Genomic DNA, 13,486 nt, shown 5'->3' with positions numbered 1-13,486 from the left:
TGTTTTGGAGAGTCTGTTTACCTGACTACTAGTTTCACTCACATATCTGGTGCATTTATAGGCCGGGTTTACTTACCTCAAAATATAGTATTTAGCTTCAGGAACAATTTCTAAATAATACTCTTGGGACGAGGCACTATGGATATATGCATATCAAGGTCTATCATCACTCTTGCATGTAGCTCATATTTGACAGTTTAGGCGTATAAAGATCGGCGTTTAGAGATCCATCCAGTGACATAGCCCATCCCTTGATACTGGGGTTTCAATATTCCATAATTCCCATGGGATCCACAACAGCATAGAGAAAAGGGGGATGATATTCGTTTTTCCAGAATTTCCTGATTTCAAAAGCCCGATACTCCAGACCGACCCAATTCCCTAAAGAAAGAACAAAAAAAAAGATATCCCAAACTTTTAAATTGGAGGACCACGAAGTTGTTATATTTAATTGTTTTTTATTTTTCCACCACACACAGACCAAATTAGATAGACGCTATCTAATCCCTTCTTGGAGGGCGGTCACCACGGAACCTCCTGGTGTCCTGGGGCTGCTGCTGGGAAACGGCAACGACGGTGACGGGGATGGAGTCGAACTGTTTGCATAAAAAGTAACCTTGTCAGCATCTCCAAACTCCCCATTTCGGCAAAGCAAAATATATAAGGAGGGAAAAACTTACGCCCAAGTTCTTCAACAAGTCCTTGGTGTCGGCATCGACTTCAAGGCCGTTCTCGGCGGTGTCGAGAGCGGAGACCTCGGGGACATACTGGTCCTTCCTCTCACGCTCCTCCTCCTGGAGCTTGAAAGAGATACCACGGACGGGTCCACGCTGAATACGCTTCATCAAGTGGGTGGTGTACCCAGCGATCTAATACGTCGGTCAGAATACATTCTTCCTGGGAGGTCTTGACGCAAAAAAAAAAACTGACCTTGTTCCTCAGCCTCTTGGAGGCGATGATGGCGATCTCATCGCAAATCCTCTTGTTGGTCTCGAAGTCGAGAGTGAGCTTGGGGTAGTACCTCTCAATGATGACCTTGGAGGACTTCTTGACGGTCTTGGTGCGAACTATACATTCGATTGATCAGTTTTAACCCTACTTTGGCCTACAACCCGGTTAAGGGGAGACCAGGGTTTTGGAGAAGGGGGAGGTTTTAATCCCCCCCGCCCCATGGTGTGGACTGAACGTACCGCGACCCATTTTTGATGATGTTTATTTAGTTGAAAGGGGGTGGTTTTCGGTAAGTGGTGGTGGTGAGGTTGAGGATTGTCGTCGTCGTCGGCCTTTTCGTCGTCGTAAATGTCGTGGTGGTCTCGAATTTGCGGATTGGAGTTAAGGTGTGTGGGCGGGTGAGGGTTTAGCCCTGGGACTGCCGTGATAGAATGTCTTGGCTGTCCTAGAATGGAAACTATCAACGTCTCTCTCCTCTAGATCCTCAGTAACAATATGTAGGTTTTATTTGCCTGCAATACGGGAAAATGCGATGTAGTCCGCACCGTTAGTGATGCAGTATTGTGTGAGAATACGGAATAAACCCCGCATACTGCCAGAAATATCGTAAAAGAGTTACTACCACTGCAATTTAACCAACCTTTCCGGCACTAGTACACTCCATGCGAATATTGTGAACCCCGAGCAAAGTACAGGTAGGCATATGGATGTGGGTGCTTAAGTAATCCGACTGCGAGTGATCTTTCATGAACTGCCACATTGAAACAACTCTCAAAATATACCTACCTGTCTGTCATCTGTCCCGATGGATCATATATAACCATGTAGAGATTGACACACCTTACCTTTCACGGAGATTATGAGATAGTGCAGTCGTGCCATCACACCGGAGCTCGAGGTCTTGCGTCAATTGCGAACCCCTCCTCAAGACGACAGGATATAACGCATTCAAGGTTATATATATATTCAATAGCTGCATGCCATAATGAGAGTAATTTACGTTCTCGTCATTGCACTATATATACGTATTTACACCCTTCCCCTAGTCCAGGGCCACCGATATATCTACTTTTTTAGTATACTGACTTATATCCTTAAAGTTGTAACTGCGCTCATAACCCCTTCAACCGCATTACCGGACCTTTTCGCACGCCGCTCCATATACCATGGCCCCCTCAGAACGTGCTATGAGACCGTCCAAGCTGACAAGAACTGGTTCGCCATTGCCTGGAAGTCGGGCAACGAGAAGGACAAAACCACATGCAAGAGTCTGAAGTCACTCATAGGTAAACAGGTTAAGCTGAAGGGGTTCAATTGTTTTTGGTATTGGAGTGACAGGGGGGAGGAAGGAATTACGAAGGCAACGGGGTACTTAGAGAGAAAAGAGGGCATGGCACGGAATGCTTTGACAGGGCCAGTCGAGTCGCTTTGGGGAGAGGGAGCAGTGAAACATTGTACGTTTGAGTAAGTTTTAATTAGGTGCATGTATGTGTAAAGGTCATAGGTGCTTGCTATGAACCTGGCGGTTTCCGTTCAATGGCTATGCCGCTTAGGCTGATTTAGTTGATATTGTACATTATATAAACGTGCACCTGTCTTTCGTTTATCCTGGAGTTCTTGGTCCATTCAAAAATAACGCAATTAGATAACGCAATTAGGTTGGAACGCTAGTGGTGATAGTAGCTCCGGTTCCCAAAATTTAGTATTTGATGAAAGAAGAGAAGCACAAGGTGCTAGGTATTAAAAAAAAAGACTCACGATACATATGAGAGTGAAAAGAGACCCTGTGATAGAAAAGATAAAAAAGAACCCGTACAAGGATATGGATGATTATAACATCCAGTGAACACAGGAAACACCTAAACAAAAGTTTGCATAGTACGCCAGTAACCCCTCCAGACCGACCGCCAATATGTGACCACGCACCAAAACAAAAACAAATTAAACAGGTAAGTACGTGACTGGAATGACAATTGCAGAACGCAAGTGGTAACTTGAACAAAACCAATGAAGACACTAAAAACATTTACGCCAGATAATAAAACACCATAGCCCCCGTCCTATAGTTATAGATGAAACAGCTTTTTTCGCCCTCCGTAGCCAGATTTTCTAGCATTTCATGAAGCTGCTGCACATATCGCCTGTCTGCTGCAGGTGCATTCTGTATAACCTTCTTCCAGACCTCGCCATTCATCGTTGTGAATTTGATCGCTTCTAGAAGATCATCGCGGATGTCAACGGCCGCGATAGGAGCTGAGCGGAACCCTTTGACTTGTTCTTGTGCTGCGTTTTGGGCTCCATCAATAATTGTATTTCGAGTGATCTTGCGCCCTTTCCTATCACGGGGAAGGATGCGAACATCCATGTCAACATCGTCTACTCCACTGCTGCGAGGGACTTCATTTGTACTGTTATGGCGAGGTAGACGAGAGTTGGCGTTGCTGCGTTCTTTACGATCACGTTCCGCGAGCTCGCTCTTAAGATATGTGATGAGGTCTGTGGTGCGAAGCTCTATATCCTCTTTTCTAAAGAGATTTCTAACCTTGAGATTTCTTTCGCCAGGACCAACAAGGCCTTGCTTGATGATAATGATGTATGAGATTCCATCGCCACGATGCATATTGACAAGTTTTTCGTGCGAGGTTGCATCACCTGCTAATTCGGCATTGATACCATTCGACCACAGCTCCTGGAGCAGAGCTGTTCCTTGGGTCCTGAGTGTAGTGCTGTCAAAGGATGCAACCAGAACATCGCATCTTCGAGTAGCCCAGGTACCAATATTCTCATCCTCGCCTTTCTTACTCTGAGATTTTGAAAATGAGCGCTGGTATCGAGACATAGATATAGTAAGCTTCTCCCATCCAAGGTTGAATCCCACCGCATGAGTTTCCTCTCCAAGTCCTCTCATTTTCGGACGAAGGCTCTGAATCAGGCTATCATACCTCCCACCTGCTGCGAAGACATCTCGTTTCTTCGAGTCCACAATGCATTGGAATACAATCCCACCACGGTAAAATTTGTCGTTCCAAGTTCCAAGAGGGTTGACATAGATTTTGCGGCTGATGCCGAAGCGTTTCATATAATGAATAACAGAGTTTATGTGCGTAAACACAGCCTTTGCTTTATTCCCTAAGTGAGACTCTTCGAATAGCACTTGCAACCGTTGAAACGCCTTTTCCGACTCGTCTCTCCAGTCGAATCTTGCAAGATCATCAAGACTTGTGGGTAAAATCCCTAGCTTTGATGTAATGAGTTCACTTCGAATGCGTGGCCATTGCCATTGTCCCGTATTGAGTTTACTCAATATCTCCTTAGCAACAGGTCTGTGAACAGGGTTGATTCGGCAAAAATCCATTACCAAGTCGAGAAGGTCTGCGTGATTGATATGATAGCACATTTGTGCCGATTTTAGGCTCGGAAACGCATCAATGATCTCGTCAATCACCTTCAACACCTCTGCCTCCTTAAGAGCCAAATCCAAAGAGTCATACGAGACAATATCAAAGTCTAGCTCTCCATGGCTCTTCGGCTGTCCGCCTGCAATATTTTCTCTATATACTGTCCCAAAAGTGAATGTCTTTGGGCTTGGCGCTTCCTGCCTTGCGAGTGACCGTGCATGCGGCAGTGTAAAATCATAAGGTAACTGCACCAATGCCCCACTAGAATCAAGGAGTTGGACAACTTCGTGATTGTAGAACTTACTCCTCGGAAGAAGCAATGGTCGAGTAGTCTCAACAGCGCCATGATGTCGAAAAATCGTTCGCAAGCGCTCTTTGACCATACTCTGAAGCAATAAGTCTTGAGCAGTGAGATTGCTCTTTCCTGGGTCGTATGTATGGTCTTTATACTCCTTTGTGCTTTGTGAAAAAAGTGCAGACATGACTTGTTGGTGATAAGGTGTACCAGGATCCGAAAGACTTTGTAACGCCAATCGGATGGTCTCGTCTTCAACCTTCAGTGGCAACTTCCCTGAATTGAGAAGTTCTGTACTGGATGGACGCTCAGCAGGATCATGATTCAATAGCGATTTTATGATCAACCCTTGTACTGATCTCTTCTCCGTCCAGAATTCTGCTGGAAACTCGATTTCTTTTTCACGTAACTTGCGGACCACAGCATCGCGCTCCATGCCAGTCCTGAGAGGATAGCACATCTCGAAAAATATAACGCCTAGGGAATACATATCTACCTTTTCGTTATACTTCCCCGCTTTCTCCCTCAATTCTGGCGCAGTGTACAATGCTGTTCCGACATTCGTCGTCAAGTCTTCCGAATCCATATTGTCCGGTGATCCATTACCAGTACCATGTTTACTTGTGACCTGCCCAGTTGTAGCAAGCCCAAAGTCACCAATTTGGGGGTCTCCTGCAAGATCAATGAATATATTTTCCGGTTTTAGGTCCCGGTGGATTATCCCAAGCCCATGGATATGAGCCAGTCCTTCTAGGACTTGGCGGAGTAACCTCCACGCCTCATCAACCTCTAGACCATGACGGATACGATCACGTAGAGTCTAGGAGAGAAATTAGATAAACCGCTAGGTGTATGAAAGAGCTTTATGAACATACCTGGCGTTCAGCGAGAGACATCTGAATATACAACGTAATATTGCACCTTCTGCTCTTATCACTACTCATCCTCCTCTGGACAACCCGATGTTTAGGGCTCCTAGTTCCGGATCCACTACTGCTTTTCGCATCCCCTCCCGGCGGGGTCCCTTCTTCCGAGCTCTCGGATTCTTCCGTTTCATCACTGTCATCATACCCAAACTGAACCTTTGGGTATCCGCCGCTAGAAATGAAATCTAACCCACCAGTACTACTCGCAATAAACTCTACCCCACCATCGCTAGCATGACTACTCTTTCCTTGCCTTTCGGCCGCATCAGAACTCTCCCCGAAGCTGATAGCTTGGCTATTGCTATCATCATCGTCATCCTCACTGTCATCCTCACTATCGTCTTCACTATCGTCTTCACTGTCGTCCTCCTCTTCTTCCTCTGTGCCCTTCATCCCACGTCCACTTTTCCCTGTGCCTTGATACTCCTCCTCGAGCCATGCCGTAAAGTAGCGAACAACATATTTATGATTCAACCGACTTAACAACATCACCTCGTGTAGGATATGAGTCAACATCGTCCCACTTTTTTGTGTGATTTTTTTGATCGCATAGACCCCTCCATCTAGCCTATTCCTAGCCTTCACGACCTTTCCAAATCCTCCCTTTCCAAGACTTCCGAGTTCGGTGAAATCGTTCTCGTATCTACTTGATCCGCCCACTGGACCGCTAATAGAATCACGGCGGTGTTTACTGGTATTCTTGGAACCGGAGCCAGAATTTGACCATGAGATGCGTGCACGCGAAGTCATAGGCGAAGGTGGGGCCTCTGGAGGGTATATAGGGTCATCATTACGGAGAAACTCGGATGGTAAGAGCTCAAATGCGGTAGGACGCTTCTTGGGGTCGTGCTTGAAAATACGTTCGAGAAAATCTGAGAGTGAATCCGACACTTCGACAGACTCTAATAAGGCCCCAGGAGAATTGTACTTTTGGACAATGTTCAAGCCAAAAATCATTTGTAGGAATACGACACCAAGATTCCATATATCGGTCTTACGGTTTGGGCGAGAGTTCTTTTCGTGTGATAGTTCCGGGGGAAACCAGAATGCTGATTTGGGGGAGGATAGAGAGGATGCAGTAGGGGATACATCGTCAATACGGTCGATTATGTGAAGAAGCGACGCAGTATAACCTATATCTGTGAATTTAGGGATAGTTGAATTTCCAATGCTTTGACGGAAGAGTAGAATATTTCCGGCATGTACTGCTCTATGGACTGCATTCCTATTGTGAATATAATCGAGCGCTTCTAGGAGAGAAATTGTCCAGGATCGGGCTGTAGCAACATTGACAGTATCCACGGTTTCCAGCAGGTCGTGAAGGCTTCCTCTATTTGAATATTCCATCAAGACAGAAATCCTCCATCCTGCTTCTGGTTCTGTGGTGCGGGAGACTTTACTCTCGTATAGTTCGACTACACTACTGTGTTTTAGGGACTTTAGGGCTTCCAGCTCAACCTCTAGTTTTGTGATCTCTTTCTTGCCATCTACACCTGTTATATAGCGGTCGGGTATATCTACCTCTTTGAGAACAAGTGGAAGATCGTTTACTTCGCTTGATTGGAGAACAGGCCGGACTGTGTATACGGACATGGTGGGCCCTGTAGCTATCTTCACCATTCCGCAGACTTTGCGGAAAATATATGAAGTACCCGAAACTCCCCGCTTGATCTCGACCTTACGGTCGAACAGAATATAGTCCTCGGTTGTATCGGCATCTTCGTACTCGAGATCTAATGGCTTATGTTTCTCATGAGACTCTCGAGCTTGTTCCCTCTGTCGTCTGAGCTCCTCGGCGATCTGTCTTTCGAGTTGGCGTTGCTTTTCTAATTCTTCCTTTTCTTTCAATTTTCGTTTCCTTTCCTCTTCTTGCTGTGCCTGTAGCTGCGCTGCTTTTGCTTTTTGTGTCCGCTCTTCATCTAGGGAAGGTTTCTCTTGAGATGCTATTCTTGATCTAACGATATCCTCAAGTGCATCCTCAATTGCTACGGCAATAGCATGTATCATTTCTTCACCGAGTAATGTTTTGGGGGTCTCCTTGATGATTGACTCGAGCGCCCCGAGCTGGTATGGGCGGATGGATTTATACTCAGTCAGGCGTAAATTGGGGACTAATGTATATCGTAAGCATGCAAGGCCCCACTATAGTTAATTCCACAGCAATATCACTCACCAGTCTTGGGATACGTAGCGGTCAAGGTAGCAGAGAGCACACAGGAGACTTCTTTATCTGATGGAGCTTTTATGCGGATTTTAAAGGAGATATTCGATATCTATATCGAGTACAGAAACGTCGTATTAGATTGATATGTTTATTTAAAGCAAAATTCTGGCTGGCTCACATTCCAGGCACTCGCCGTCTCTACGTGCTCATAGTCATCCCCAAAGATTGCCTTAAGCGCCTCCACCTCATCCCGTTGGATCTTATCATAGTCAAGGCCAGTAGCGGCAGCGGGGGTAGCAGTAGGTGCCATTGGTTGAAGCTGCGGTTTAGGGATATTCACAGAGCTCCGTTTTGCAGTATTGTTTTTCAGCGGTGTCGCTGCTGCGGACGGAGTACGGTTGTGACCACCGTTGTTTTGAGACGCCTTCTTAGTGGCGGTAGTGGGGTTAGTTTTGTTTGTTTGTGGAGTTCGTGGTAATTTGTTTTGAGCCGGCATGCTGTGATATAGTTCTGGATAAATCCCGGAGGGGGAGTTAGTGTTCACACACAGTTATTGTTATACTTTTCTCTTTGCTTCTTCTAGCTTTCTTCCTCTCTCCTTGATTGGTGGGTCGGTTATGTTCTTTTTATTCGATCGATCGAAGTACGTATCATTCAAGAGAGGCGAAGTGAGATAGATAGGTAGGAGGATTTTTCTTCTTCCTCTTCTGAGATATCACAATAGCTTCTAAGCCGTGGGCTCTAGAAGCAGCGAGAAGCCATGGACGTTATTGAAAAGGGGCGGGTATTGATTTTTGTGTTGTATCTGGGATTGATGTTTATTGCAAGAGGGGTGAGAGAGATTTATATGCACATGCGATACGAAACGCTGGCTCGCCGGGGTAGTGAGTTGTTGATCCTATGATAGGGAAAGGTTAGTTTCTTGCCAAGACTCAGGCAAACAACTGCTCGACTCTACTCCATGTAGGAAACGGGGAGGGGTTATCATCATGTAGCTACTCTCTGACACCTTAAACCGTTGGGTGACCCGTCACTTTGGATGCCTCCAACCTCAGTTTCGGGTGACTATCAGCTGACCCTGCATGATCGTATGTAATCTCATCGCGTTGTTATAGCAACGCGCGTTCGCGTCTGGATGAGCTTAATACATGTTGTAATATGCCGGGGCTCTTTTTTTCTTTGTTCCTTCTTTTCTGCTTCTCCCATAAACACCAACACGCATACACAGGCACGGCAGTGCGTTCCTGTGACACTAGCACCCCTAGTTTTGCCCGACCCGCTGCCACCCCCACCACATACCTGCCCAAATTCCCGGAGACTCCATCCTAGTAATAGCTGGTAGTCATTCAAACAATTCCATTACATTCGCAAAGGTAGTGGAATTCCACAACATCCAGCAATTTTCCCCTGTCTGGCTACATCTAGGACCCATTCGCAATTACACTACTATGCTCAGTTGGCTCAAAGGCGGTCCAGCTGCCTCTGCTTCACACGACGCGAACATGTTCGGTTCTACCAACCACCAAGACCTCCGAAACAGAAACTTGGCTACCCCGCAGGACGAGGATGCCTATACAGACATGTCTTCAGAAGACGATGAAGGTCGTAACCATTTGTTCTTTGTCATGACTTTCGGGAGGCGAAGAGTAAATCCTGACAGGCCGCGCAGATGTTACTATCGATGACATACAACCGCAGCAAACCCCAGCGCCCATGTTTGCCTTGAAGGCACTCCGAACGGTAGTATGGGGTACACCAGCCCCACCAAAGCCTCGAGAGCGTCCCGCCCGAAGGAAAAAGGCATCGCCAAGGTCTAAAAGATATGCAATTGCAGCAAAGGAGGAACGTGGGAAAAAAAAGGAACCATCGCCTGCTGAGCAAAAGGATATCTTTGCATCAACTAGGCCTTTGAGGAATTCTAAGAGCCTGGATCCAATTCCATTCAGAATCTCCCCGAAACTCAATCTCTTCGATCCATCGTCGTCGTCATCAAACACACACTTTCCGCCAATATTTGATGTGCCCACTCCTGCTCAGCCTTCCTCGCCCTCGAAGGGCATTTTGATGACCCCCGGTACTGCATTGGCAAGGAAGAAAGCCGTGTCTTTTCATCCTTCAATTGGTGAAACCACACCTCCACCGAAGAATTATATCCAGTCTGGACTTCCGGAGGAATTCCCGGGGAAGTTTCCAAGCCCCTGGATTAAAAAAAACACTCCACAGCACAGACGATCTATGTCGATTCCTGGGCCTGGAAGCCCGACTCGCACTCTTACATTTGAAGAGGGGCCATTGAATTTGGATAAGGGAAAATCAAAAGGCAAGAAGCCGGAGAGATCCACTGCCTCAAATCCAACTGGCTATTACGAGGTCGGGGAGGATAGTCGTATCGCAGACTACCTAGAAGACTCAGATGATGAGAGAGCCGCCCAGCAATTACAAATGGAAACATCGATGCACGAGGTTAATAAAAATATCAACACTGATATGGGTGGTCCTCGGTCCAGTTCTGCGCAATTTTGGAAAGAGCGTACACAGAAAGTCGAGGCTGCTGCCTTAGAGAAGGTCGACAAACTTAAGGCCCGTTGCAAGATCGCCACCGGGTACGCCAAGAAGAAGGATGAACTTTGCGTCGATCTCGCTGAAAAAATGCGAGAGGTCATGGAGAAGAACAAAAGATTGAAGGCGGAGCTTAAACGAATTAGTGCACAATCTGGTAGCACTGCAGGTAATTATGCCTCCAGCGGAACCACTTCTTCTAGGGCTACCGGTCATAGTCATGCGCTTGAGGAGGCCATGAATACTATAGAAGAGAAAGACGCACAAATTGCCTCCGACATGGCCGAGAAGGCGCACATGGAGAACGTTATCCAAAAATATAAGGAGAGGTTGGAGGCCTTTGAGGAGATGCTAGATAACAGGGAGAATAAGATTACGGAACTGTCTATGAGCATGTACACTGGTCACGAGGATGAAGATTTAGGTCAGGTCGTAATAGACTTGAAAAAGAAGCTTCGGGCTGCGAAGCAGGAGGTCAAAGAGCTAGGCATAGTAAAGCAAGAAGCACGTAACCTGAGGGGCAGGGTCGATAGCCTAGAACGTGGTTTCATGAATGCTACAGAGGAGAAAAAGGACATGGAACAAGAATTAGAACGGCTTAGGGTAGAGGCAGGTGAGATGGGTGCAATCAAACGCTCACAATCTGAAAATCGCCTAAGGCAGCAAATTGAGATTCTGGAAAAAGCCAAGAGGGACTTGAGGGCGGAGATGAGGGAAAAGACTCTTGCTGATGCCAAAGACAGGAGGGAGTCTGAGAGACAACTAAAGGCAGAGTTGGCAGAATTGAGAGCAAAGGTTGGGAGCGGGTGGAGTGTGGAGAAGCTAGAATTTGAGGCGAATGACTTGAAGGAATACGCGACAAGGTTAGAGAGAGAGTTAGAAACCATAAAGAAGGAGAACAGCGAGTTGAAGAAAAGGCTCTTCAGTGATACCCCTGCCAAGGATGATGGTGCGAGAGAATGGCAAATTAAACAGAGGTCAACACTGCAAGAGCTAAGAAGAGCAAAGGAAGAAGCTTCAACACTCAGGACTCAGAAAGCGCAGGTGGAAGAACGGTTGAAGGATGCGAAAATAGAGATAGAGACCCTCGAAGAAGCTAGGGTGGAAACTAGGCCCGGCCTATCCTTGAAGTCAACCTCAACCCCGGCAGAGACCAAGGGAATTGAAAACACAAGCGATAACAGTGCAGTTGATGGTAGTTTCGATCGCTGGGCAAAAGCGGGCGCGGATTCCATCGCAGATGTTTCCAGTTTTACTCCCAGAGCTAAGAGCCATCTTACGGAAGCCTCAACATTTAATTTCAACTCGCCTCCAATTCCGGCTCTCGCAAACCGCCAGAAAAGATCGTACTCTGACGAAATTTCTCAGAAAGAAAACACTGACATCATGGCAACACCACCAGATCTCTCTAGCTTTATGCAAACTCCCAAAGCATCCGAGAACACTGTAGACGAGTTCTACTCGCACCGCCGCCAGAAAGAGAGTCCTAGGCCTAAGATTGTTCACATGCCGATGTCTCCTCCAGCTCCTGCACCCACGCGAAAGGTTTCTGGTGTTGGAAAAGTTGTCTCGAGAAGGGGTGCGAGTGGTGGTGCTTCTTCCAGACTGAGCATGGATCCTGCACGAAAAGCGGCAGCGGAGCAAAGACTTGCAGATAGAAAGAGGGCCAAGTTGACTTCAAAGAACACTTGATCCAACGATTTTTTTCTTTTTTTTAATAGGCTATTAGACTAAATACCCCGCATCTTGTTTCATAAAAGCCGTTCTTCATTTTGGGTTTCCAAGCTCTTATATCCATATTTGATCTCATCCCCATCTTTGCTTTTTCTTTCTTCCTTGCTTTGTGCGCCTCTTCTGAATTGTCCGGGTATCTTGTGCTTAACTTTCCTTGGTAACAGGAGAAATATGGTGTTTTTCCCTTTTTCCTTCCTAATTTCGTCACGTTTTTCAATAATGTTGTGAGGATGCTGTAATTATAGTGAAGAGTGAACGAATAGTTACTTGTTTATTCTAAAAATGAAGTTCTACTCTTGATTGCATGTATGTACGGAAATCTATTGCCCACCCTTCTCCTATATATACCCTCTCATCGACCGAACTCGCGAGGAGTGTGTTGCGGTAGTAAGTATTTGGGGGCATGGGTGGAAGAGGTACAAAGTGCTAGTGATGTGATGGCCACCTAATACCCCAACACATTAGACAAGGTGGAAGACGGAGAGGTCCAAGACCACATATCCATTGAAAAAATCTTGATAGTAGCGCACCACTCTACGAAAAAAGACTTGGTACCTACGAAAAGTCAGCCAATTTTGCTAGAGGGCATTAGGAATTATGTGTAAAACGTCCACCACCCTTATATTAAACCACGAACACATCTAAAAACAATTGTTCATGACATTACACCATGCATACAGACAAACCGTGTTCTTAGCAAATTTTATGCTCTACCAATCAACCCTTCAATTGCCTCAGTGCTTGAAATGTCGCAAGGGACCTACGAGACAGGCCCCCAAAGTAAACACGATTATGACCCGATGATTTTTGGTTGAGGTAAAAAGACAAAGTGGGCTTGCCTTGAATACGCGAGTATGCTCAACTTCTACCCATAAATTCAAATGTGTGTGTTTGCATATAATTAATGAATTATCAATCTGCATGCAATTAATGAATTAAACAAAAAAAAAAAAAAAATGAATTATCAATCAATCAATAATACCTACGTGGAGTGCATCTGTTTCCTTAGTCATCACCCGAGTGAGAACTCATGATTCGAATACTTGTCCCTTAGAGCCACTTGGCTCCGAGCCAACCACCCACACTGGAACTGTTTCGAGAGTTGCGCATATATATCAGAGAAGCCTACAATCTCATCATCTACGTCAACTCCCCCGCATTATTCAGACTAATTGTTTACTTCATGAACTATCACTCGATAGATATTAACTTTTCGGCGACACAGCACCTGCAGCATCCCTGCTCCGTCGCCGCCGCCGCCACATTTTGAAATTTAAATTAATCCTATACCCATACTAGTATACTACCGTGGGAAGCTTATCCCACCTAGTAGGTATATGTACGCCCCGAATTAAATACACCTCCAGATTACACCCTCGTAAAGTTGTGGTAGCCCGCATCGCGCTAGCCTTATTTCGTAGCCTTGCTGCTTGCGCATAAACAAAGTCATGAAACGTCA

General features: G+C 46.0%; 3 protein-coding genes across 3 annotated transcripts; 1 reads left to right on the top strand and 2 right to left on the bottom strand.

Moving 5' to 3' along the window:
• Positions 1 to 500: 500 nt before the first annotated feature.
• LAJ45_07903 (uncharacterized protein) lies at positions 501 to 1,200 on the bottom strand (the record flags this gene model as incomplete). The annotated part of the gene is made up of 4 exons (XM_046117458.1): positions 501 to 596; positions 681 to 869; positions 931 to 1,067; positions 1,191 to 1,200. 4 exons carry the CDS (start codon positions 1,198 to 1,200, stop codon positions 501 to 503), a joined length of 432 nt encoding a protein of 143 aa, XP_045969443.1.
• A 1,777-nt stretch (positions 1,201 to 2,977) lies between these two features.
• Positions 2,978 to 8,230, bottom strand: LAJ45_07902 (uncharacterized protein; the record flags this gene model as incomplete). Its single annotated transcript, XM_046117457.1, has 4 exons — positions 2,978 to 5,464; positions 5,520 to 7,681; positions 7,744 to 7,843; positions 7,913 to 8,230. The coding sequence occupies 4 exons, from the start codon at positions 8,228 to 8,230 to the stop codon at positions 2,978 to 2,980; spliced, it is 5,067 nt and encodes a 1,688-aa protein (XP_045969442.1).
• Positions 8,231 to 9,182: 952 nt separating this feature from the next.
• LAJ45_07901 (uncharacterized protein) lies at positions 9,183 to 11,985 on the top strand (the record flags this gene model as incomplete). Its single annotated transcript, XM_046117456.1, has 2 exons — positions 9,183 to 9,336; positions 9,404 to 11,985. The coding sequence occupies 2 exons, from the start codon at positions 9,183 to 9,185 to the stop codon at positions 11,983 to 11,985; spliced, it is 2,736 nt and encodes a 911-aa protein (XP_045969441.1).
• Between the last annotated feature and the right edge of the window lie 1,501 nt (positions 11,986 to 13,486).

This window comes from Morchella importuna (genome assembly GCF_003444635.1).
Source record: "Morchella importuna strain M04M26 chromosome Unknown Morimp01GS026, whole genome shotgun sequence".
Classification (NCBI taxonomy): Eukaryota; Fungi; Ascomycota; class Pezizomycetes; order Pezizales; family Morchellaceae; genus Morchella; species Morchella importuna.
The sequence above is the reverse complement of the archived record's forward strand: the minus strand, read 5'-3'. Positions and strand labels throughout refer to the sequence as shown.